General features: G+C 43.1%; 3 protein-coding genes across 6 annotated transcripts; 2 read left to right on the forward strand and 1 right to left on the reverse strand.

The window, feature by feature from the left end:
* Positions 1 to 564: 564 nt before the first annotated feature.
* On the forward strand, positions 565 to 14766 carry aox6 (aldehyde oxidase 6). Of its 4 annotated transcripts, none has more exons than XM_026301934.2 (35): positions 565 to 764; positions 3009 to 3066; positions 3168 to 3264; positions 4249 to 4357; positions 4464 to 4590; positions 4787 to 4848; positions 6016 to 6093; positions 6208 to 6288; positions 6508 to 6652; positions 6866 to 6958; positions 7124 to 7275; positions 7531 to 7624; positions 7782 to 7891; positions 8076 to 8260; positions 8379 to 8541; positions 8617 to 8718; positions 8816 to 8985; positions 9080 to 9206; positions 9575 to 9697; positions 9815 to 9911; positions 10034 to 10158; positions 10392 to 10525; positions 10718 to 10805; positions 10888 to 10974; positions 11052 to 11243; positions 11347 to 11574; positions 11667 to 11762; positions 11906 to 12034; positions 12120 to 12194; positions 12278 to 12330; positions 12408 to 12522; positions 12636 to 12701; positions 12878 to 13066; positions 13244 to 13411; positions 13627 to 14766. In XM_026301934.2, the coding sequence occupies exons 2-35, from the start codon at positions 3039 to 3041 to the stop codon at positions 13675 to 13677; spliced, it is 3939 nt and encodes a 1312-aa protein (XP_026157719.1). In that variant the 5' UTR covers positions 565 to 764; positions 3009 to 3038; the 3' UTR covers positions 13678 to 14766. The 4 variants fall into 4 exon arrangements, with proteins under 4 accessions (XP_026157719.1, XP_026157716.1, XP_026157717.1 ...); XM_026301931.1 differs by lacking the exon at positions 565 to 764 and adding an exon at positions 1948 to 2049; XM_026301932.1 differs by lacking the exon at positions 565 to 764 and adding an exon at positions 1948 to 2049 and having other exon boundaries at positions 8620 to 8718.
* A 369-nt stretch (positions 14767 to 15135) lies between these two features.
* Positions 15136 to 21467, forward strand: bzw1a (basic leucine zipper and W2 domains 1a). The gene is made up of 12 exons (XM_026301943.1): positions 15136 to 15272; positions 16679 to 16752; positions 16869 to 17045; positions 17205 to 17299; positions 17421 to 17486; positions 18040 to 18175; positions 18320 to 18429; positions 18548 to 18718; positions 19016 to 19162; positions 19657 to 19795; positions 20014 to 20136; positions 20696 to 21467. Exons 2-12 carry the CDS (start codon positions 16689 to 16691, stop codon positions 20725 to 20727), a joined length of 1260 nt encoding a protein of 419 aa, XP_026157728.1. The 5' UTR covers positions 15136 to 15272; positions 16679 to 16688; the 3' UTR covers positions 20728 to 21467.
* Positions 21468 to 21824: 357 nt separating this feature from the next.
* Positions 21825 to 24728, reverse strand: LOC113127119 (transcription factor 15). Its single transcript, XM_026301379.2, has 2 exons — positions 23946 to 24728; positions 21825 to 23428 (listed from the first exon to the last, which is right to left on the reverse strand). Exons 1-2 carry the CDS (start codon positions 24636 to 24638, stop codon positions 23393 to 23395), a joined length of 729 nt encoding a protein of 242 aa, XP_026157164.1. The 5' UTR covers positions 24639 to 24728; the 3' UTR covers positions 21825 to 23392.
* Positions 24729 to 26139: the final 1411 nt, after the last annotated feature.

Consider the following 26139-nt stretch of genomic DNA (forward strand, 5'->3'; position numbering starts at 1 on the left):
CAGTGTGTGTCTGTGTTTTGCTGCTGGGACCCTTTGCCCCGTCTGCTCTGTCTTAAGCTGTAAATCTCAACCAAACATGCTGTGACTTGTTATATAAACTGAATCTGTCTGATATTCCCACAGGAGGAATGTGCGAAACCTGACAGTTTGCAGAGAAGAAGAAAACACGCAGATTAATCCTCTGAGGTTAGAGGTCAAAACTCACAGAAATGAAACATTTCAGAAAATGAAGCACATAGAGAAAAATCACAGCTAAGCCAGAAGGTAAGACATGTTTCGTTTATCCTCAGGAGTCTCACCTGGTGTAGGAAACTTAATCTACTGAGAAGACATCGAGGCATTTACATTCACCCTGGAACAAAAGCTGAGTAAATAAACTCACAGGGGATCAAAGTGGGACAGGGCTGGCTGAGAGTTCACATCGTGGTTTCCGAGGTCCCACTGATGTGATGTGTTGTTTTCTCAGGTCCAATATCAGCCCTCACAAGGTTTTAGTAATCTGAAGGTGACCTGGAGCTGCATCCACCCTGTGGCCCAGATATACCTGAGAATTATTTTTTAATTCAAAGTCACATGTGTTGCATAAAAAAGTGCAGTATTGAGATTTTTCATTATTTTATGAATTAATTCCTTCTTTTTCCTCTGCAGTTTTTTCCCCTGTTATGTTTTTAGCTCCCTCCTGTGGCACAGCTCTAAACCTGCAGCCTCATTTGAAACAGTCCACGACACTCTAGCAGGAAAAATGCACCGTGAACCCACTGAAAGCAAGTTTTTAATTTTAACTTTAAGATTTTTTGTTTAAATTAGTTTTCCATTATAATACATGTACATCTGAGACTTGTTGGTTGTTTCTTTCACCAAACTGAGCTCAACGTTCAACCACCTTGTATGAATTGATCCCTTTGTCATGCACATGGCTACATAATGAATGAGCATATGACATTTAGGAGTAAACATCTTGATCTGGAAGAAAGAAATATCTGGTTTTGACAGTAAACAGCCTCCACTCGATGCACCTGACTGGCAGAGTTCGGGTTAATTATTAGAAAGTACAACTTGTGGTTGTATAACAGGCTGCAGAGGAAGCAGAGCCAACAGAAACTGCACATAAATATGGACCAAGAAGTTAACAAGAAAACAGCTGTGCACAACAAAAGAAACACAATACGACTATTTGCAAATTAAAAACTAAAACTAAAATCACAGATACTCTATTATCAGTGTGGTAATTTTTCATTGGAGTAAGTTATAAAATTGGCCTGAGTGTCTGAAACCTTCTTTAATGTGTAGCGAATGTTTATCATTCATCTCACATAATGTTGGAGGGGTCATAGTTTTAGTGTTGCGCAACCAAGTTATATAAAGACAGAGTTTAGCAGCAGTGAGGGACAGGAAGTAAAACAGTTGTACAAAATTATAAGTGCTGTAGTATTCATTATAATAATTGTAACCTGGTTACTACTTAACATGTAACCCAAAGACTGTTAATGTGTGAGTATTTTTATAATTAGATAGATATAGATATAGATATATGTATTTAAAACCCTGGTTTGCAGTAAACATCTGAAGGAAGAAAATCACATTCATACACTTTGCACTGTGTATTTATTTGTAGTGAAGTGCTGGGATCGTTTGTCTTTAAATATATAATTATATCTCTGCGAACTTTAAACAGCAAATAGTAAATATTGTGTAAGATTTTGATATATTTTGTATATGAAACTATGATGCTCAAATTAACCACAGCTTCTGAACTGTTTTTTATGTAGTAAGTGGAGGATAAATATTTACCAGTACTTCAAGGCTGTAATTAAGGAACATACTTCAATAAATCTAGTTTATTTGTTATTTTGTTTATTTATTCTTTCTTCGTTTTGTGGAGTCAGTTGTTTAAGCATGTTTGTCAACATAGCTTTTATTTTGAAAGTCTTCGCAGACGGAAGTGCAGTTAAACTGTCTTTGCCGTGGATTTTATTAATTTTTTGCAGTTGAAAGATGTCTGCAGGGAAAGAAGGAGATAGTTTGTGCTTCTTTGTCAATGGGAAGAAGGTACGTTGGGCATTTAACCCATAAATGTAACAGTTTGTCGTAGGAAGCTAGCTAATTGTAGCTGTTAGCTTCTGGTTTATTTTCCGTAACGTCCTCTAAGGTTTTCAGCGGCTCATTGCTGGTGATTTAAAAAATCCTGCAACTCACAAAACACCGTGAGGAACTTTATCAAAGTTAAGTTAAAGTTCAATAGTTTAATTGGTGATTGGTGCAGTGAAGCAGATTAAACAGAAACTAGTCTAAGTCTGTAAAATCAGTTTCCGGTGTTACGCGGAAAATTGTGACCCTTCAGATTCGGTGACGGACAAACAAGAGCTGGACTGACCACTGTTGTTTTAGGACACAGCTTTTGTCAACAGCTGAAAAATATAATAGATAAAGGTTTAATTTGTTTTTATAAACGGGGAACTAACGACGTTTGGAAACTCTTCTTCACGTCTTGCATAAAGTGTCACATGCCTCAGAAACACATGTCATTGGGACGGTTTTTGCTGGGGGGTGACCAGTGAAGCGCTGAACCACTTTGAGACAAGTGGACTGAAAACGACACACTGGCTCGAAGTGTTGGACGCAGTCAGAGTGACATCTGCTGGGGGTCTTTGAGAACTGCATCCGAGCCTCGTTGCTTCCTGCTGGAGTGCACTGGTCCCCAACCCTGGTCCTCAGGGACCCCTGCCCTGCTTGTTTTCCAGCTATGCCTGCCCTACCCACAACTGATTACCTGGATCAGGTGTGTTCAGCCAGTCAGAAGCTGGAAGTGCAGGAATAAAACAAGCAGGGCAGGGGCCTTTCAGGACCAGGGCACAGGTGACCCAGTTTGAGCAGAGGTTCAGACCCTTTTAAACCCTTGACGTGTTGAAACGCTCAACCCCTTCAAAATTCACGCGAAGCACTTTTGTTAATTACGTCCAAGTCTTCAGTCTTCACTGTAACTTTATAGTTTTTTTCTGTCAAAACAGGTAACAGAGGACCATGCAGACCCTGAGACGATGCTGCTGTCCTTCCTCAGAGAGAAGCGTATCCTTCAACTCTTCCAATCTGCCTTCACATATGAGCTTTGTGGTTGTTCACAGGTCAGATCTGATCATATGACATTTCTTTAATAACTGTGACTTCAGTGAGGTTAACTGGGACCAAATATGGCTGCGGTGGAGGAGGATGTGGGGCGTGCACGGTTATGGTGTCACGGTATCAACCTGCCAATAAAACCATCATGTATCCTTTTATGCATCTATCACTGTGTCCCAAATGAATCCTGTTTGATAGTAATGTGTATGTATATGTGTGTATACTGGTCACTACAGAGTCTGAAGGTGATTAACAAGTTGAGAAAAGAAAAATAATTTTAGTAGCAGTTTTGCCTCTTCAGGCCTTATAAATTATTCAGATAAAACAATGTGTGATAATTTAAGATTCAGGTTCTACTTCAACTGCCCAAATTGTCATTTAGCACGTTAAATCAGTCACATATTAAAGCTTTAAAATGTAACAGGAGATAAGTTACCTCTACCTAGTAGAGTGCATGTTTGAGTGAATGTCAAACTAACATGGCAGATATCTGTAGACTATTAACAGACAGAAAATTCCTCAGGTCTCCTTCCTGACAGAGACACCAGGAAATCAGTTCCTCCTGCCGTGTTGCTAAATGACATAAATATCAAACATCGTCACTGTGTTATTAAATAAAATAAATTCAGTTTTTAGAAAACAAGAGCAGAGTGATCTGAATTGGAGCTGGTTGTCTATGTCTACATAGTTAAACAGCATCAGCAGTTGTTCTGGTTCAGTTGTTCTGGTTCAGTTGTTCTGGTTCAGTTGTTCTGGTTCAGTTGTTCAGTGTCCTGTAGCAGAGGAACCACACACACACACACACACACACACACAGCTGTTCTCAAAGATGAAACCATGTGTAATGTTCTGTCACATCTGTAACAGCATCAGTATAATAATAAGCCGTAGAATCAGGGTGCACAATATGGAGCTGGGTCCTGGTATGTGCAAAGAGAAGTTACAGGCTCATAACTGCTAAAGGACTAAAGCAGCACTTCCACCAGTATATTAAACAAAATGAATGTAAATGCTATTTGTGATCAGCTCAGTGACACGTTCAGGACCTCTAGAGGACCCAGACTAAGGTCAAGACTAGAAGCTTTGGTAGTGGCTCCGGTCTGACACAGTTTGCCTTCACTGCACCGTCAGACACTACTCAGCCAACGCCTGCCTCCTGCCTCTCTGCCAGCTCCACGGAGCTGCGGTCACCACGGTGGAGGGCATCGGCAGCACCAAGACCAGGATCCACCCTGTACAGGTCAGAACCGGACGCCGTAGTCCTTTTGCCCTCCGCTTTTCGTGAAGTGATGGTCTTAATGCTGCATTAGTATTGTTGTAATGGGTTTTTGTTGGTGTATTTACAGGAGCGAATAGCAAAGGCTCATGGCTCCCAGTGTGGCTTCTGCACTCCGGGGATGGTGATGTCCATGTACACCCTGCTCCGGAATAAACCACAGCCCAACATGGAGGACGTCACCCAGGCTCTGGCTGGTTTGTTTGCTTTGATTTTTCCATATCAGTTGTCTGTAATTCCACTATAGTATTTAGAGGTTTATGACGATGTAAATATTATTTGCAGTGCTGTGTTCTGGGTATAGTCACAGTATTTCACAGTATTGTAAATAGTTTTACATGAATATAAGCACACAAAGCTGATCTGCCCCCGTCCTCACTGTGTTGTTGTCAGGTAATCTGTGTCGCTGTACCGGATACCGGCCCATTGTTGACGGCTGCAGGACTTTCTGTCAGGTACTAAGCTCAGCTCTGCGTCCGGCACAGGTTCACATAGTTCAGTGATAATAAACATTCACCTTAGTTATGTGTCAACCATAATATGAACAGTGACAGTTTGAAGTCTGCTTTGTGTATCTGTGTCGTGTTGTGTTGTCACAGCCTCCACTGTGTTCAGCTTCATTAAATCACATATAAATGGCACCAGCCCCACCCAGTAGGTCACACACTGGTTTGTTATGACCCCGGGACATGTCTGGTTGCAGCAGCCTCCTTTATAACTAGTATAAGAACATCTCATATCATCTGAGCATTTATCATGTGTATAATAGACAGTATCATCAGACTCATGTCCATACAAGTCTACATGTCTTTATTTATGTCAACCATCACTGTGTAAGTTACATAAAACCCTGCACCATCTGGCTTTGGCTGCAGGCTCATGGAGAAGCTTCTTTTTATCTGCACATGTCCTGCCAGCTGTTACTGGCACAGCTGTTTTGGAGTGATGAGCTCAGAGTGGATTTACAGGACTGTGCTGGAGTTATAGTCTCTTATGACACGACACCATCAGGTGTCTGACTGATCCCAGGTTCATTGTGCAGGACAGCAAACTTAAAGAACCCACTAGAGCTCATGAAGAACTATTTCCAGAGGCAGGAGTCCTGCAGCAGATGGTCTGACCCCCACAGAGCCCTGATCTGGGCAGTCTGGGACCACATAAAGAGTCTGGACACACTGGGACAGCCTGAATCCAGAACCAGCAGCTTGTCCAAGATCCTGCAAAGCCTCAGGAGAAACTGAGTCGGGTCCAACCAGAGAGAACTGCTGCTGGTTTAAGGAAAAGGAGTAGTGCTGCAAATACTAATTAGACTTAGGTCTGCTCCCTTTACTGCAGTGTGTGTGAAGCTAAAAGCCTCATAATGTGTGTATTTATCTCCACACCCTCTGTTTACTGTTCCACAACAACATTTTTGCTTTTTGTGTTGCTGAACCAACATGAACCACAACAGGTGCTCACACAGTCTGTGAATCCAAGACCTAACACTTAAAACTAGAACCCTGAATCTGTCTGTTATTGTCAGACACAGTGACAAACACAGCAGCTGAGAAAAACAAACGTGAAAATGTGTATTTGCTGTATGTAAACTATAAATGTGACATCATATAAAACAACCTCACCAGGAAACCAACTGCTGCCGAGCCAGTGGAGCTGGAAACTGCTGCCTCAATAGAGAGGAAAGAACGGACGGACCAGAGGACGTAAGTGCGTTTGTTACCTAATAAAAACCAGTCACCTTTTTCAGACATTTCAGATTTTATTTCTTTCCTTTCACATCACTCTTTAATCCTTCCTCATCCTCTCGCGTCCTCCAGGAAAAACCAAAGTTGTTTGACAAGGAAGGTTTTCTGCCTCTGGACCCGACACAGGAGCTGATCTTCCCTCCGGAACTGATTGTGAGTCTGACACAACAGGAGCTTCATTTATCTGAGGCCACCGTGTAAAATATTGTTGGAAAACAGTTTGAATCAACATGTTTCACTTTTAGACTGTTAAAGCTTTTAGCTACTAGCACAGATATTTTTAGCACTTGTTAAATAAATGTCTCGTCTAAAGTGGGTCGATTACTGATTACATTTCATAGGAATTGTAGTTAAATGGCACTTTTCTCACAGCTGATGGCAGAGACAGCAGGCCCACGAACACTGACCTTTCAGGGGGAGAGGATGACCTGGGTGTCCCCTGCCTCGCTGCAGGAACTGGTCCAGATGAAGTCCAGCAACCCTAAAGCTCCACTGGTCCTGGGAAACACCAACATAGGTGACCAGTGAAAACAGTTTCTGTTCTTCCAGTTGATGTTCATTCCAGAGAAATATGCCAAAATTAATTAATCAAGAAGTAAAACAAATAAAAAATAGATTTAATGGATCTTTGTGGTGCCTTTGTGAAGGTTTACCAATACACACACACACCTTCTCTCATCTACAGTTGATCCAGTTAAAGAAACTCTGGTCTGTCTGCTTTGTGTTTAAGGTCCAGATATAAAGTTCAAAGGTGTCCTGCATCCACTGATTATATCTCCGACCAGAATCGCGGAGCTGTTTGAGGTCACTCACACGCTGAACGGTGGGTAACGTGTTTTTTTTTTTTTTTTTACTGACATACAATTTGTTTAAAAGTACAGTGGGCGTTTGTAGGTGCTCTGCAGGGCTTTGTGTTTCAAACTCACCTGTCATGTAAGAAGCTCTAAAGGTCACAGCCTTCACAGTTTGTGGTCTCATGTTTCTGCAGGAGTTTGGGTCGGAGCGGGGTTCAGCCTGTCAGAGGTTCGGTCTCTTCTGGAGAAGCTGGTTCCACAGTTCCCGGAGGAGAAGACTGAGCTGTTCAAGGCCCTGATCCAGCAGCTGAGAAACCTGGGAAGCGAGCAGATCCGCAATGTTGCTGTGTGTAGACTTACACAGAGATGTTCTGCATCAAATAGTTTTTCTTTTAACTTTGTCAAAAAAGATAAAAATATCTAAAAATGACATGTTCATTTAAAAACAAAACTATGTACCTTCCATTACCAACAGCAGCCTTTATCAATGTGACTGTATTTAATAATAGATATGAAACACTCTCCATAGATTTATAAGAATTTCACTCATGTGGATATAGATATGAGGAAAGTGTGTATATTCTAACTTTCACATTTTTAGTCTCTTGGAGGCAACGTCATGAGTGCGTACCCAAACTCAGACCTGAACCCTGTTTTGGCTGCTGCAAACTGCAAAGTGAGCGTCATTTCAAATGGTGAGCTGCCATTAGTTTGTTTTTTTTAGATGTAGGCAGGAACCTGTAACAGCTGCATGAGCACGATTTGCTGTTAGACTGTAGAAAAATGCAGCTTGGAGTCAGACATGTTGATGTTTTTTGACTCCATGTTAATAATCAGCTCTGAATTCCCCAGGAGGAAGACGAGAGGTTCCTCTGAATCAGGACTTCTTTGTGAGCTTTGGAAAAACCGTCCTGAAACCAGAGGAGATTCTTCTCTCTGTCTTCATTCCCTTTTCCAGGAAGGTACAAAGCTTCTTTCCATGGTTTTTTGTTTTGTGTTTCTTCAGGTCTTTGCCAAAGTAGCTGTGACCCACACCACCGGTCTGGTTTCATTGGTTGGAGTCCAGGTTTTCTAAGTCCTGACTCCGGTTCGATTTTGTTCTGTTTTATTGCCTGTACTGTATAAAACCTCCTGTTTGTCCTGCAGGGGGAGATTGTTCGAGCTTTCCGTCAGGCTCCGAGGAAAGAGAGCTCCTTCGCCACCGTGACGGCAGGGATGAGAGTGGTTTTCTCAGAGGGCTCTAGAGTTGTGCAGGATGCCAGTATTTATTATGGAGGAATGGGCCCGACCACTGTCGGTGCTCCTAAAACCTGTGCAGCGATCATCACAAGGTCAGAGTGACACAGTTTGACCTCCTGCTATAATCCTTCCTTCTGTCTGTTTTTGTTTCTCAGTCCAACCCACAGCTGAAAAATAATCGGGTATAATCTGCTCTAATAAAATTTTCAGGCCGTGGGATGATGAGACTCTCAGCCAGGCCTATGACGTCCTTCTGGACGAGTTAGCCCTCCCTCCTTCGGCTCCTGGAGGGCAGGTAGAGTTCCGACGGTCTCTCACTCTCAGCTTCCTTTTCAAATTTAACCTGGAGGTCCTGCAGAAGCTCCGAGAAATGGTAGGCACACGGCACAGAAATGGATATGAAACAAAATCCAGATTTGAATTTGTATGTGTTGTAATGCCACAGTAGCAGAGTTTGTGTTTGCAGAATGTGATTACAAATGAGCTTCCTGAGAAGATGCAGATCCAGCCCTTACCAAAAGAGATCCAACACAGCCTGCAGGAATTCCAGGTCAGAAAATCCCATTGTCCAAAACCTCAAAACACATAAACTAGTTATTTTAAGATGAGATAAATTCTGATTATGACAGCTGCTCCTACTTCTTTAGCATGTGTCCAAGGACCAGAGCAGCCAGGACCCAGTTGGGCGTCCCATTATGCATCGCTCTGCCATCAGCCAGGCCACAGGTGAAGCTGTCTACTGTGACGACATTCCCAAAACTGACAGGGAGCTCTTCCTGGTTCTGGTCACCAGCTCCCGAGCAAATGCTAAGATCACGTAAGGACGGAGTGATGGTTTCACGAGTTGCCGGTTTTGCAACCAGTGATCTCCGACCCAGTTTCATCTGCACGTGTTGCCTTGTGTCCCACAGAGGGTTGGATGTGAGCGAGGCTCTGCAGCTTCCTGGTGTTGTCGACGTCATCACGGCCGGAGATATTCCTGGGAAGACAGTCCGTACGTTCAGTGGCTATGATGAGGAGCTGCTTGCTGACTCACAGGTACAGTAGGTTTATTTCTCTGGATGTTTACATGTAGGAGTATGTGGATTTGTGTCAAAAATTATAAGAGGATTGGACAAAATGTGCTAAATTATATAAAACTGGTTCTAATAGTCATAAAATATACTGTAATTCTGTAAAATGAAATATTTCATACATGGTCAACTACAGTTTTTTGCAAATATTTATTTAAATAAATGCTATAATACATTGTTGGATATGCATCAGTGTTTCTGTTGCTGTTTATTCCAGCACAGTTATGGAAAAGTCCTGTGATTTCAAAAGTACTGTAAGTTCTCATCACTAGTGTTAAGTGTCGATCCCTGTGATCGTCACGTTTCATTAGCTTGTTTGCCGTTTACCTGCAGGTGTCCTGCGTCGGTCAGATGGTGTGTGCGGTGGTGGCTGATTCGAGGGTCCACGCCAGACGAGCAGCGTCGGCCGTGAAGATCGGCTACGAAGACCTGCCGGACTCTCTTTTCACCGTGGAGGTCTGTGATACTCAGCTGAGCTGTTACTGTCACCGAAACATCCACAACATTCACTGAATCTGCATCTGCGTAGGTTTTTATTTTCCTTGACCATCGCAGCTTCTCTCACCGTGACAGGAGGCCACTGAAAAATCATCCTACTTTGAGCCACGGAGGACGATTGAGAGAGGAAATGTGGCCGAGGCCTTTAAAAGTGTTGATCAAGTTTATGAAGGTAGACGTCTTTGTTTCAGTGTAACATAGTATAAATGCCTCAACACATCACTTTTACCAAATATGAATCTAAATCTCACTTTTCTGTTTTTTCCTATTTTCATCTAACCCTGTCCACCTCAGGAGAGATTCGACTGGGGGGCCAGGAACATTTCTACATGGAGACTCAGAGCATGCTTGTTGTTCCTGTGGGCGAAGAGGCGGAGTTTAACGTGTATATCTCCACTCAGTGGCCGACTTCAGTGCAGGTGCACAGATACACCTGGACACTGGAAATTATTGGCTTTCTTAGACTTGTCTTCTTTTGGTGACTTGTCACTGCTAAGGAGTCATTTTGGACTTGGACAGAGACGACTTGTGTTCTGACTCAGACCTAATGCAGTGTTTGGTGGAGCCAAGCTGGGTCAAGATGACTGAATAACAGTAATATTAACTTAGTAATGTAGCTGAAAGAGAATTTGTCTTCTTTTCCTGACTGCAGGATGCAGTTGCAGAGACCCTTGGCATCCCGTCCAACAGAGTAACCTGTCACGTCAAAAGGATCGGCGGAGCGTTCGGAGGAAAGGTCACGAAAACCACCATCCTGGCCTGTATCACCTCTGTGGCTGCATGGAAGTAAGTCACAGTGGGCTGGAAATTCCTTTTCAGGCTAAAGAATAATTGTCAGTGAAAAAACATCAGCAATCATAAGGAAAAACTTATTAGGGGCTGGTTTTCATTTTGCTTTGAGCCAAAATTAAATGACTTTATGAGAATTATAATTATGAGAGTTCTTTCTTGTTTATAATTGTCCTAAATTTGTTTTAGGACCAATCGTGCCGTCCGCTGTGTTCTGGAGCGAGGTGAGGACATGTTGATCACAGGGGGCCGTCACCCCGTCCTGGGAAAATACAAGGTACACCCTGACTTTCATTTCAGCAACTTTGTCAAGACGAATCCAGAAGACGAGGAAAGAAATAGCCACCTGTTTGTTTCAGGTCGGATTTATGAATGATGGAAAAATCGTGGCTGCAGATATCCAGTACTACCTCAACTCTGGTAACACTGTTGATGATTCTGTTGTGGTGAGTATGAGAATGTTTACGTGGTTCCTAGAGGATGGCAGTGTTACAGATATAACGTCCTCTTGTGTTTTTTGCAGGTGGCTGAGAAAATTCTGCTTCATATGGACAACGTCTACAACATCCCAAATCTGCGTGGCTACGCTGCCGCCTGCAGGACCCACCTGCCCTCCAACACGGCCTTCAGGGGCTTCGGCGTGCCGCAGTGCCTCATGGTCGTTGAGAACATGGTCAACGATGTGGCCATGGCTCTGGGGCGTCCTGCAGACCAGGTCATATTCCATCTTGTCAAACCATACGTGTTATTTATCTTATCCACTGGTTCATCTTATGTTTAACAAAAGTAAGATAACCACATCCTGTTCTCAAATTCAGGTTCGGGAGCTCAACATGTACAAGGGGCCATCGGTGACCCACTACAAGCTGGAGTTCAGTCCGGAGAACATGCTGCGCTGCTGGGAGGAATGTAAGCTGAAGTCTGACTACGGCGCCCGCTGCAGAGCTGTCGACCTGTTTAACCAGCAGAGCCGCTGGAAGAAGAGGGGAATCTCCATCATCCCCATCAAATACGGCATTGCTTTCTCTGAAAGCTTTTTAAATCAGGTCGGTTTGATGCTTCGTCATCCTGAATCAGTCTGTTCTGTGCCATGCTCATCCACATATTCACCTCTATTAAAATGTTATTATTTCAAAAGGGTGCAGCTCTCGTCCACATCTACAGAGACGGTTCTGTTCTGGTCAGTCATGGCGGGACGGAGATGGGTCAGGGGCTCCACACCAAAATGCAACAGGTGCTGTGACAAAGAACAGAAAACCCTTTACCTGTCATATGTTAATTAAAGAGAGGTGGCGTGAAGATCGTTGTGGTGACATCGGGGTTTCTGGTTAAAAGTCAGTTCTCACAGTGTCTGTCTGGGTTTTATTCTGCTCTTAGGTGGCGAGTCGGGAGCTTCATATCCCGCACTCTAAGATCCACATCAGTGAAACCAGCACCAACACTGTTCCCAACGCCTCCATGTCTGCTGCCTCCTTCGGCACAGACGCCAACGGCATGGCAGTCAAGGTAAAGCCCCCACCCCCTGTGTTCTAGACAGCAAGTGTTATGTATTTGTTCTGCAGGTGACACATTTACTGTTTCTCTCATTCAGAACGCCTGTGAGACTCTGTACCAGCGACTGGAGCCGCTAAGGCAGAAGAACCCCGGAGGAACATGGGAGAGTTGGGTATGAAATGACAAGTACAGAATTATCTTTGTAGGAAACCAGCAGCCAAAAGACATGAACTTCTTTTTGACATTTGTTTTCAGGTCAAGGCAGCATACTTTGAGAAAATCAGTTTATCAGCCACTGGGTTCTACAGGTAAGGGTGAGATCAACCTAGTCTCACTGAAATATTGTATGAAAGAGACCTGACGGGGACTTCATGTGTGTCCTCAGAGGTCCAGACCTTTATATGGACTGGGACAAGATGAAGGGGCAGCCATACGCTTACTTCACCTTCGGAGCGTGTTGTAGTGAGGTGGAGCTGGACTGCCTCACGGGAGACTACAGGGTCAGAGATCAGTGTTTTTAATAATCACCAAACGGCTTTTTCACACTTTGTGAACTTAGAGACAACACTGAGAGAACAATTCTGGATTTTGTTTGTTTCTTGGCTTCTTGTAGACGGTGAGGACAGACATCGTGGTCGACATCGGCAAAAGTGTGAACCCCTCTGCTGACATCGGCCAGGTGAGACCAGCATTGTTGTGAAGGATATTTTTTGTTTGTTGGTTCAGTTTTCTCTATTTTTTTTAAAAAATATTTTTCTGTTCCATTTCTTCTCATCTTTTTTATCGTTTGCTTCTTTTGCTGCCCAATCCTCCATGTTTCTGTCCTTCGCCTGCTTTTTCCCCTCCTCCTCTCAGATCGAAGGAGCGTTCATGCAGGGTTTGGGCCTCTACACTCTGGAGGAGCTGAAGTTTTCGCCCTCTGGGCTCCTCTATACTCGAGGCCCGTCTCAGTATAAGATCCCTGCCATCTGCGATATGCCGCTTCGGTTCAACGTCCATCTGCTTTCAGACTCAAACAACCCTCATGCCATCTACTCCTCAAAGGTCAGAGGTCATGACGTACAAATGCAGGCCTACATTTAGCTGAATTTGCTTGTTTTTTCTTTTCGAGATTTTCTGTACACTGACAAGTGTCAAATGCTGATGGTGAGCAAATGTGTGTTTATACATTAAATATGTTTATTTTTAAGGTAGTAACACATTGATCCTTTGGCTCCGCAGGGTATTGGGGAACCCGTCCTCTTCCTGGGCAGTTCAGTGTTCTTCGCCATCAAAGACGCTGTGGCTGCTGCTCGCTCTGAGTCCGGTCTAGTCGGCCCTTTCCCCCTGCGCAGCCCTGCGACAGCAGAGAAGGCCTTTCTGGCTTGTGCCTCCCCCTTTACTCATAAGGTAATAATACTGAAATACTGGTGTTCTGATTCAAAGTACAGAGGAAAACACTGATCAATAGGTTGTTTGGCCTTTTATCAGCACAGTTTATTATGATACTTTGGATTTTTCCAGTAACTGTCATTTACAGATGATATCTTTTCAGGTTCACCGTGTTTCTGTTACATTTATTACTTTTGGTTCATGTTGTTTTTGTTTTTTTATTTTGTTTCCAGATTCCAACCAGCAAACCAGGATCTTTCAAACCGTGGGCCCTAAATATTTAAAACTGAAACTGTGTTGATTTTTATATGATCAATCTAAAGAAGAACTGACAGTGAATTAAATATAACTAATCAACTAATGCTAATTATTTCACTAATAATCACCTGTCCTTATATTCATTGTTAGAAAACAACCAAGACTTTTAAATTGAATTCAATGGTGCTCTAGTTCTCTCTCATGCATGTATGGTATAAAATGACATTTGATTTTGCAGAACATTTTGAATGTTTTTTCTTATTTCTTAGAGCATCTATTTCAATTGTTGAAAAACAATCAATATTAAATGCATATTATTATTACATATAAATGTTTAATCTGTATTGACCTAATAACATTACTGATGAGAAGAAATTAGAAACTGTGGCGATCATAGCTTCTGTACAGAGACCTGAGATGCAAAGACCAGAGCTTTACTAAGTCCATAATTATCTGTAACCTGACACAGATTTGTGGTCTCGTGGACCAAAGCTGACATTCCTTGATGCACCATGGGGGTGCGGTCACATCCATCATAGATGGCTCCTGTAAGAGCAATGTGCTGATAATTTAACAAGAGGTTAGGAAATGCAAGGGGACAGTTTTGGGTGAAAACATCTCGACTTGTCCCTCAGCAGTGAATGTGCAGGGAGTGGGAAAGTCGAAAAGAGCAGTTAGGTTCATTTGCAGTTTTTTAACCTTTTGAGGAGAAGGTATGGAGAAATACTCTGTTTTCAGAATTTATGGCACCACTGTTACTGACTCGATCCAAAGCTAGACAACAACAAGCTTTTCCAGCTGTTATATTAAATTATACTGTCTGTCATCGGTTTGATAACAGCTGCACCAACCTTTTAAAGAAAAGCTGTATGAGCATCTGTCCTCCATCAGATGTCATTGTACATATATTCCTATAAGCACAAGGACATTTGACTTATTAAATAACCTCTTTGCTTTTACAACAGGTGTGTGTGTGTGCGCGTGTGTGCGCGCTGTGTGCGCTGACTCTCCTGAGGCACAGGAGACTTTTCTTTTTAACCTTTTTCATGTGTACATGTAAAGGAATTATAACACTTAACACTAATCAACTATTACCTGGTTTTTGTTGGATAAAATGCATTTTAAAAAATCAAAAATGTGAATTTAAGTTAAGGTGCAATTAGCCCCAAAAAACTTTTTTTTTTTAATGGGATACATCAATAAAGGAATAATTCAACATTTTACAAGTATGCATATCAGCTGTTAATCACTGATTTAGATTAGAAACTCATTTCCACTGTTAGTATGATTATAGATTATGGTGGTTAAAGTAGCAATTAAAAAATGAATCTGTGCCTATTTTGATAAGAAGGTCAGATACCCTGTTGTCTCCTGAATGTAAAAATATTAGCGTAGATCCTCGATGTCATCCCTTCCACCTAATTAAAATAAACAAAATATTGATTTTTTTAATTTATTTATTTATTTTATGGTACGGAAATCCCCCTCAAATTGCGCATGCGCAGAGGGCGGAGCCTGCAGACGTCCGAAGGGGAAGGTCTTTTTGTTTGGGCCGCTTACAGACTCGACTCCTGGTTTGATTCCCCTGGTTCACAACCGTTTTTTATCTGCATTAATTTCGGTGAGTACCTGTATTTCCACCTTGTTTGCGTTTCCTCGCACCTCATCCTCCTCGGGTCGAGGCTCATGCTCGGGGTTAAAGACGGTAAATGATCGTTTTTAGGCGTCATGTCGTCGCTTGAGGGCGAATTGAGGTTTGTCTAGTTCGGGTAGTGAACTTAGCAGCTCGACCAGGACCGACGTTATCCTCATATTAATCCCGTTTTTATCGTGACATTTCGACAACGAGTAATGTTCAGGTACGGATTTGGCTCTTCGTGCTGCTTATCGATGTCTAATCAGCGGTGTCGGTGATTAATCAAAGTGGTTGGTTAGCCTGCCAGCTAGCGGGCCCGGCTAACTAACTAGCCCGGGCTCGGCGCATGGTGAGGCCCGGAGTTAGCTGATGCTAACACGTAATTAGCTAGCTGTCGTGTGAAAAATCGATCGATTCATTTTAATCGATACCTTTCACAACCCTCCGAAACCGTCGACAGAAAGTTTTCTGCGTCACAGTCACGCATGTTAGCTTGGATGTGAATAAAAACTACAACACCCACCAGCCCGGCGGATTGTCTTTTGTTTGTCTGCCTCCCTTTGTTTTGACTTGACAATAATTAATTTATGGAGTTAGTGTTAATATCATTGAGGTTTGGCTCCACATGACGTGAGACTGCAGAATACCTGTGATGACAAAAGGCCAGAAAATGTAGGAAAGTCCTGCATTTAATTTACATTTAAGTATTAGATATTATATATGTTATAATTTAGCATTGGCTGCATATTTCTGTCATAAATCTTGTGTGTATGTAGGAGGCTGCTGAATTGTTTTTATAGGCCTTATTGTCCCTACTTTGACTTGACAGAGTTAAGACTTTATATATATATATATATATATATATATACATATATCTATATTTATGGCATTTAAATGCCCTTTAATTTAACCTGGCAGACATATTGAAAAACTATACTGATTATGTATTTTTACAAGAGTGTAATTTTAATGCCTTGGGGATAAATGTGTTGATGTAAAATGATGCCCTCTAGTTATTTGAAACAATTAGTCATTTGTAGTACACTGTAGTAAATATTTGCTACCTCATTGAATATTTACGGCAGCAGGAAGAGAGCGTGTAGAGCTAAGACTGACTAATAGCAGTCAGCTGTATGTAGGACCATACTGATTAGTAGTATCTGTTTATTGTTGGTAGTGCTTCACATATTTGGCTACAGGCCTTAAGCTTTAGTCAAACTGGATTTTAACAGGCATTTTTGTAGCAGCAAACCCAGGACGTAAACATGGAGCTCAACCAGGTTAACACCCCAACGCTGGCAATGCAAAATATAATTAAAGGGAACGGTATGTACTGTGTTCACTTGTTTGTACAGTAGTTGGATAAACATCAACTGTTTGATTTTTCTCAGGGTGTCTTTTATGAATAATCAAAAGCAGCAAAAGCCAACGCTAACCGGCCAGCGTTTCAAAACGAGGAAAAGAGGTCAGTGTTCATCACTGCTGCTTTACATGTTTTGTGTTTTGCTTGTCTTATGATGCACACACATTGCGCTGTGTCCCTCAGAGGGTTTTTCTGACATGTACGCTTTGTTCCCTTAGATGAAAAGGAGAGATTTGACCCAACTCAGTTTCAAGAAAGTATCGTACAAGGCTTGAATCAAACTGGCACTGATTTGGAAGCGGTTGCAAAGTTCCTTGATGCCTCCGGCGCCAAGCTTGACTACCGCCGGTATGCAGAGACACTCTTTGACATCCTGGTGGCCGGCGGCATGCTGGGTGAGTAATCGGAAGAAAAAAGTGTGTGTTTTGACCATGTGGTCGGCTGGCGAGAATTGAAAACCCCCAGAATAACAAATCCACATTAACAATTTTAAGTCTCTTGTTGAAGCAGGGCTTTGTTTTTAGTTTTTTAATCTTAATTTTTTGTCTCCACAGCCCCAGGCGGGACTCTGTCTGACGACATGACCCGCACTGAGTTCTGTCTCTTCACGGCACAAGAAGACCTGGAGACAATGCAAGCGTATGCTCAGGTAGAAAGCTTGTCCAGCTACGGTTTTATCAGCTAAATATCAGTTATATATACCAAACAGCCCAGATACTGTGACCGTTGTTTCCTTAGAGGTAATATTATGTTTATTTTTCAAAAAAAAGGTTTTTAACAAGCTGATTAGGCGCTACAAGTACCTGGAGAAGGGATTTGAAGAGGAGATCAAGAAGGTGAGTATTAATTTGCCTAAATCCTTATCAGTCTTTGGGGGAGGAAAAAAAAGGGGAATCTGAGCTTAAAACTCGTTTTGCTGGTTGGACGTGAAACGGAGATGAGGCGTGTGCCACTTTAATAAGCAGTTTGTTCCAGCTGTGGCACAAACCAATAACAGGCAGTTATGTGATTCTGTATTACTCAGCGATTTCATGTTATTCCACTTCAGACTGAGTAATGTTCATTTCTAAAGCCAACAAACCGAATTTGTAGCCCCAACATGAGATAACACAGCACGTTGGCTGCAACTAACTTGTTTTCAGTAACCTTTAATCTGGTTATGAAGCACGTTTTGTCAGCTGTGTTTATCTTCGTGTTCTGATAAAGCAGTCACGTGTTAAAGCAGATTGTTTGCCAGCTACGAGGCAGTAAAGTTATCAGCTTGATCCACACCTGCAGGGTTTTGAGCACTTTGGATTTGCCCATATTCAAATCGATGCTGCTGCATGAATCAGCTTTTCACTTATACACACAACAAACCTTTCTTTGTTTTTTCCTGGTCTCGTGTAGCTGCTGTTGTTTCTAAAGGGGTTCACTGAGTCTGAGCGCAACAAACTGGCCATGCTCACCGGCATCCTACTGGCCAACGGCAACATATCAGCCTCCATCCTGAACAGCCTCTTCAACGAGAACCTTGTCAAAGAGGGTGAGAACCATCATTAGTTTCTAACATTTCAATTTGGAGGCTGCAAGGACACAGATCAGTGCTCCAAAACATTTTACTCATTTGAACACTTTATATCTGAGAGTGTTCCCCTTAGACCCAACATGTGGTGTTGTCCTTGTACAGGAGTATCTGCAGCCTTCGCCGTCAAGCTGTTCAAGTCATGGATCAACGAGAAGGACATCAACTCTGTTGCGGGCAGTCTCCGCAAAGTTGGCATGGACAACAGGCTGATGGTAAATGAACCCATTTACTCTAAAAAAGCTTGTAGTGGGTTTCTGACCCTGTTACTCATGTACAAGCTGTCGTATTTGTTGCTATGACTTTGAACCTTAAAGTGTCTCTGGCCTACAGGAACTCTTTCCTGCCAACAAACGAAGCTGCGAGCATTTTTCTAAGTACTTCACTGACGCCGGGCTGAAGGAACTGTCCGACTTCGCCCGCAACCAGCAATCCATCGGCGCCCGCAAGGAGCTACAGAAAGAGCTCCAGGAGCAGATGGCCCGTGGTGACCCTCAGAAGGAGGTGAGGCTTCTCGGGTAGAAAAACTGTTGTTAACTGGACCAGTACTGACGCAGGCAGTAACTACTGAGCAGCACAATGAGCCATTAGCTGAATAGAAATTAGCAGTGTGTTTATGTTAATGGAACCCAGGCAGTAACAGTTTGACTGCAACTCACCTGCAATGGCGCACTAATAGACTGAGCCCTGTGTGGCTTTAAGTGGCTGAAGCCGGACTCCATGTCCCCTAATGCTGTGAGCGGCTGTAGCTGAGACAATGACCAGGTCTAAGAGTGAGCACTTGTCTCCCCGTTGTTTCAGATTATCGCCTTCACTCGAGAGGAAATGAAAAAGGCCAGTCTCTCTGAGCAGGCCATGATCGGCATCATCTGGACCAGCGTCATGAGCTCCGTGGAGTGGAACAAGAAGGAAGAACTGGTGACCGAACAAGCCATCAAACACTTGAAGGTATGCAGGTGCAACAAACATGGAGCTGAATCCATCAGACACAGTTATTGAACCAGTGTGTTGATTCTCAGGGAGTCAGCAATGAATCATGACTGTGGGTCTGGGCAAGTCTGAATGTTTGTGCCTGATGTTCTGGCAGAAACCTGTGCGCTCTTTTCACTCCTGTCGCGTTCTCCTCAGAATTTTTTATTTAGCCTTTTAGTTTCATACTGACAAAATCCTGAAAATCTAGATAAAGGTTAACAACATGGAGCTGTCATAAATAAAACAAAGCTATTACAAATGAGAAAAGTCTAATCTTGGGGCCCCAAGTGTGTTTCTCTGTTAGACGGGAATAACAACATGATAAAAATAAAGCTGCTGGAGGAAAGTGTTCAGCTGATTTTAAAATCTTGGTCCTACTGTAAACTGATGCACTTTAATGCATCAACAAGCTTTTACTGCTGATGTAATTTTTCAGAGTGCATTTCCATCTCTGCCTCTTGTTGTTGCAGCAATACAGCCCTCTGCTGAAAGCCTTCACCTCCCAGGGTCTGTCTGAGCTCAGCCTGCTGCTGAAGATCCAGGAGTACTGCTACGACAACATCCACTTCATGAAGGCCTTTCAGAAGATCGTGGTGCTCCTCTACAAAGGTCGGTGTCCCGTCCAGATGCTCATTCAGCCACATGCCAAATAAACAATCACAGTCACAGTTTGATTAGAGGGTTCATGAAAATCCGCACACAGGTCCACCTTCGCTACAGGCATCTGTAAACTGTTGGTTTCTTCCATTGCAAGAACTGTTTGGTGTGAATGAATGAAACGTTCCAGTCCTCCCACACAGCTCTCACACTTGTTTTCCTCCTCTCAGCGGATGTATTGAGCGAAGAGGCCATACTGAAGTGGTACACTGAGGCCCACGTCGCCAAGGGGAAGAGCGTTTTCCTCGAGCAGATGAAAAAATTTGTCGAGTGGCTGAAGAACGCAGAGGAAGGTAAAAAACACACACACATACCTCCACCATGAGGCAGTTGTCCTTTCTGCAAACAGATATTTTGACTTATAGCAGGAGACGCACAGGTAGAAATGAAATCCTTCAGTGAACAAATATATTGGAAATGAAACTCACCTGCTACTAGAGGGTGGAGACTATTGTGGAGGAATAGACATTAAACTGTCACGTGCCCAGTGATGCCTCCAGTTTTTACGTTCAGCCAAACGTTCAGAACTTAGAACTTCAGTTTACTGTCAAAGATGAACGGCACTGTGAGAAGCCGTGGAATGGTACTGTTCTACTGAGCTGCAATGTTTTCCAACTTTATTTATTTGCAATATGAACAGAATCTCACATGATACGGTCCACCTCTCTCAGGTGTTCCTAATAAAGTGGTGAGTCAGCTTGACTAAATTTAAGGAGCCTTCTGGGGGAAGAGTGTCCAGAACTTAGTCTGTGGATTAAAACATTAAAGGCACCAGAGTTGTGATCAAAAAGTTTATACCTCTTCAAAATGATTAGTAAATTCTAGTTGACTTTTTTCTCTTCTTTTCTCTAGAGTCAGAGTCAGAGGAGGAGGAGGCGGACTAAAACCTCCATCGCCAGACGATCTCTTTGGTTTTTTTTTTGTTTTTTTTTCTTCTGTTATAAGTAGCAGCAGGAGCAGTAGAATGTCTTTTTTCCTTCTTCTCTTCTACCTCCTGTTACTTCTTCACCCACACACACACACACAGACACACAACACACCCTTCCACCTCTCCAAAACATAAGCGTTATTTAAACAGAATTTAAAAAGGGCTCAGTCCTTGTTCTTAGTCTGTTGAGGCGTTGCGGCTCACCGTGGAAGCAGAAAACAGTCAATTCTCCTGTTTTCTTTATTCTTTGGTATCATTTGATGTCACTGCTGTAATGCCTTCTGTAATTTGGATTAAAAAATGACATTCCCTGTGATCTCTATGGCCGCCACTTGTACGAATCGGAACCAGGATTTTGGACAAAATTCGAGTTCACCTTCTTGCCGTGTGACTACGATCCCGATAAAAACGTTAATGCCGTCAGCAATTTTTTATTTTTATTTTTTCCTCTTCCTCCGACTTTTTATTTCACTCAGCTCATATTTTGGCTCCTGTTCTCTCCTAAACGTCGCCTTCTATCTCGACTTTTGGATAAACCCGAACGACACGTTGAGATCTCTCTGGTCAGTCCGTCACAAAGACACGCACCCTGTGAGATGCCTCGCCAGCTAACTGATTATTATTGGTTTCTACTTTCTTTAATCTGATATAAACCGATTGACTTTTTTATGAAATAAAGATTATTGAATGATTAAAGTCTCCTGGCTTGTATTCAGTATTTTTTTTTCTTTACATTGAAAACAACACAGACAAAAAGGTTTGATATTAAATGTTAAAGCACATTAACATGGTCAACACAGTTTTTCATAGTAACTTTCTTCTCTTGACTGCAGGATCTGTTCAGGAATGAGAATCCTAACATGTAAATCGGTTACTGTTCAAAATATTTTCCATGTGCATAGAAATATTTGTTTTTCAAAGCTCTTTAAATAGATGTTTGATGCTGCGCTGTGTTTTTAACACTAAATGGAAATAACAGGTTGCTGTTTTAAAAAAAAAAAATTGCAGCGTCACCATTTTGTTAGTTCACAAATGCATCTGCAGAGAATAGACTGAAATTCAGTTTTTTTTATTGTACAAAAATACATTTATCTTCAAGCAGCTTCTCGGTATCGGCGATGTGCAAAGGACAGTTGTCAGATATTCAAGTACGTTTTCCTACAGTCATGTTACACAACAGATTTAGAGGTAGGCCTTATATTTAAAACAGGATTGAGGTAGTGTGCAACATTTCTCAGCTCATCCATATGTGCTGTGTAATAAATATGGAGGGATCCAGTTGATTGGAAAAGAATTACATTAGTATATTTGCCGAATAAGTACAAAAAGCCAACCTGATGCACTTCGAAAGGGAAGGGATCCCACATTAATGCAGGCGCAATGTGCTGCAGTCTTGTTTTTGAAAGTTGTGCAACAATGCATGAGTAAACATTTAACACTCCGATATATTTCTCTCAACATTAAATGATGCGTTCAGGGCAACTTTGGACAATCTGCTAAAAATCCCAGCTGTTCCTGAGGTTAAAGGCCATCTCAGGTTCAGATCACTCATCAAAATCCCAATTAGGTAATCCCACATCCGAAACAGAGTAAGGTTTTGTGTCTCAACATGTGAAGTTGGATAAAACATCAAACAGGCAACTTTTAGGTTTAAAACCACACAGATAAAATGGGCTGCCAGTCAGGGATTTTTCAGGTGTCTGTACCTTTTCAGTTAATCCCACACTAAAAAGAGATAATTTCACAAAATAATCAAATCAGTGCTGCTCATGAAGTTCTAACCAAAACTTCATCAGGGGCAACAAATGTAAAATAAATCCAAACCTTCCTGAGCTTATCCAAATAAGTTTCATCCTTCTCTTGTTTCTGATGTGTCAAAACTTAAATGTTCCGTTGTACAGAGGCAGTTCTGGGGTTTGAGGGCCTTTGTAAAGGGGCGTGCAGAGGAAGCAAAGCTTATTTTCTTCTTTCTCAGTTTCTGTGTTCACAAAGTGGCTAATTTGCATTTAACCTTCCATGGACTGGGTCGTCATGTTGTGTCTAAAGTCCCCTTGTTTTAGTCTGAACACACGTTAAGCCTTTATTATACCCCTGTAACAGTGGGAATTAACTTGACAAAAACACAAAAATGTAGTAGTGCTACTGCGTTTTGTTTGCATGTCACTACAAACCTGCTGGCCTGGTTAACCTGCGAGATGCCACATTTAGCAAGAGTCTGGTCTGTTGTTGCAGTTCCTGCTGCTCAGAGCTCATTTAGGGCCCTTCAAAGCACCACTGCACAATTGTGACATGTCTGACAGCACCTGAACGCAGCGTCATGGCCACTCAACTGACAGCAACCCCTGCAGCATCTGCTCTCCAGTTTACTTCATGTGACTCGTGGGGGAGGCTGGGACTTCGTACTATTTGTGGGACCAAAATAGTCCCCCCCTCGTCAGGTGCAACTTTACACATCGGCTCAGGTTACAGCTCAACCAAAACACAGAGGACGTGAACAGAAAGTGCTTTTCAGTGTAGTTTCTGTCTGGTGTTCTAGTCTAGTCCAAAAATAAATATATTTATATATGTACAAAGTCCTACGGGTGTATTTTACCCCACGTAAACAACAGGAAGGTGAGGCCTCACACAGCAGCCGAGTGCTTCCCTCCATCTTTGAGCTGTGGAGGCAAAGAAACCAGACACACAGTTTAGTGATAATGCTGGAGAATCTGTTTTACCAACCCACTGGCCCAGGCAGCGTCCTGTCTCATACATTCACTTCCTGTCATGTTGATATTTTTAAGTCTGGTTATTTACATGTAAATAAACAGACTCTAGTGAGTCAGACTGAGATCAGATAAATATACTGCCTACATTTAAAGCAGCTTCCTCATCTTTAAGGAAATGTACCACCAGACTGGTTTAGTTCCTAAAGGAAGACCCTGCTGTGATGTATGTAAATATTAGGACTATAATTTAGGTTTAAATGTAATAAATGTGTAGGTCTTTCTAGTCTTTATTGGTAACAGCGAGTTGTTCTTCCGGATAACACCAGCTCCAGGTGTGTATTTAGGAAAAACAACCATCACTTTTGGTTCATTGGTTCTGTTGGTGATGTTTTAGAACCATTAGCCTGTCCAGACTGTGCCGAACTTTAAACTGGAAACATTATCATTGTTGTTAATGGTTATTCACCAGTTTCCTCTGGTTGCTGAGGCAGAAGGTGCAGATGGGGCGCAGGGAGGGCGCGCTGAGCGCGGCGCGGCCGTGCAGGATGCTCTGGTAGCGCAGGCAGGGCTGTCCGTCCCGGCTGTCCTCCCCCAGCAGCAGCACGTTGGCCAGGTGGGAGATGTAGCTGGAGGCCAGGCGCAGCGTCTCTATCTTGGACAGTTTCCTGTCGGCGGGCTCGGTGGGAATGAGCGTGCGGAGCGCCGTGAAGGCCGTGTTCACACTGTGCGTCCTGTCCCTTTCGCGCGCGTTGGCCGCCTGTCTCTGCTTGTTCACCCCGGACAGACGCGCGTCTCCGCCGCTGTCGCGTCTTCGCCTCCGCATCCGTCTCGGCGCACCGACCAGAGAAGCACCACCGGCCGCTGCCGCCTCCCTTTCAGCCTCCGTGGGCTCCCTGCGCGGGCTGCAGCCGCCGGTGGAGCTGTCGCTGCAGCTGTCCAGCTCGTCCAGGTCGGAGGTGAAGCCGTCGGGGTGCGCGCTGCTGCCTGTGGACTTCATCCTGGCTGTGGTCGGGTCTGTGTGGAGCTGCTGGGGCCGTGCTGGCGGGCGGCGGCTGCACATCACTTTATCCTGAGGGTGAAAATAGCACCGGGGGCCGAGCAGCTGCCGCCGATCCGGTGACCGAGGGGGTCTGCGCCGTCCGGCGGATCGGCATACCATTTCCAATGAATGACGGCTGCTTTCTGGGTCGCCAACCCGCCGCGGAAAAGGGAAGACAGGTGGAGCCTAAAGGGAGGGAGGGGGGGGCACCTGTTGTGGTCTGAGCACAGGTTTAAATTAGGCTCGACCGATATCCCTCAAGGCCAATACCGGCAGAAACTGCTGATATCTCGACAGGATCCATCATATTTGATGATGGTGACAGTAGAAAAAAACACTCCCTCTACAGAAAAATCACAAATTAATGTATTTATTAATTTAATAACATAAAAATCTGAATTTGAAAGGCGGTGTACCGATATTTAATCGGGAGCGACAGGTATTAGATTAGTTTAATATCAAACTGCAGAGAGATGAAAATTTTTTTCTAGGATCAGAAAAATCTGAAATAATCACTTCAACCTTGCATTTCTCCTTAATTATGAATGCATCACTGAAACCCTGCAGCCTGTGGGGAAACAGTGATAGTTCTAGTGTTCTAGTCTGTTTCAGGACCCTAATTATGGTTTAAATTGAATAAAACAGGATGAACAGCTGTATATGCAGTTGTGCTTTAGGTGTGCACGCCCTGCTCTCTGCACAAACACAGAAGGTATGAGCCTGCTGGGTGAATGTTTGAGTTAGAACAGGTCTGGCAAAGGGGACTCCGGTCAGGAAGCAGATGCAGCTGTTTAGCAAAGGCTGAACTTTAACCAGTTCCACCCCGACTTCCCTTTGCAGCTGGTTTTACCCAAGAAAAATCATTTCACAGAGATTTCAACAGTTAAACTCTCTCTCTGGTTTCACCCTAATAACTGGTCGGTCTGTGTGTTTGTGTCCTGCCCGTCCAGGCTGCAGAATAACTTTGCTGCCTTGGCCTGCAGCTCTGAACTTCCATTGAGTGAACAGTCCAGGTGTGGCCTCCCGTCCCGTCTGTGCCCACCATGGTGCGACATACACCCCCTCCCCTCCTCATCCACCTTGCCCAGTGCCATCTTTGGGGGTAGATATAAATATCTGTGAATGGACGATGCCTTGTGTGTGTGTTGCTGCAACAGTGCGCCATAGCCTTCAAATCAGGTTGTTAAATTTATTAAGATCACAACAGATAAAAGGCAACACAAGTGTGTTCATGTTGGCTTGTACATGAATTTAAATGTCAGCTCGTCTGTTTAAAAACCCCTGAATCACTGAGCTGTGAATTGTTTTTCTGTTTTCTGTCAGTCTGAGCAGTTTTATATTCTTGACGTTTCCATTAGTGCCACCAGAGGGCAGTACAACCCTAATCATTTGTGGGAGGCTGCAGTTTGGTTGTTTTCTTGTAAAATGTGGATGATTTCTTCCTGTTTTTTCCCACAACTTAAAAATAAGATGTGCAGTCATTTTTTGGGGTTAGACGTCAGCGTACTGCAGGATTACACCTGACACACGAGGTCAGTTTAGGGCGGGCTCTTCTTGATTAGGGAAAGAGAATCATTTCAGGACATGTGTAAGAAACCAGAGAGTAGTGCAGAGGAATTAG

The sequence above is a fragment of the Mastacembelus armatus genome, chromosome 2 (genome assembly GCF_900324485.2).
Source record: "Mastacembelus armatus chromosome 2, fMasArm1.2, whole genome shotgun sequence".
Classification (NCBI taxonomy): domain Eukaryota; kingdom Metazoa; phylum Chordata; class Actinopteri; order Synbranchiformes; family Mastacembelidae; genus Mastacembelus; species Mastacembelus armatus.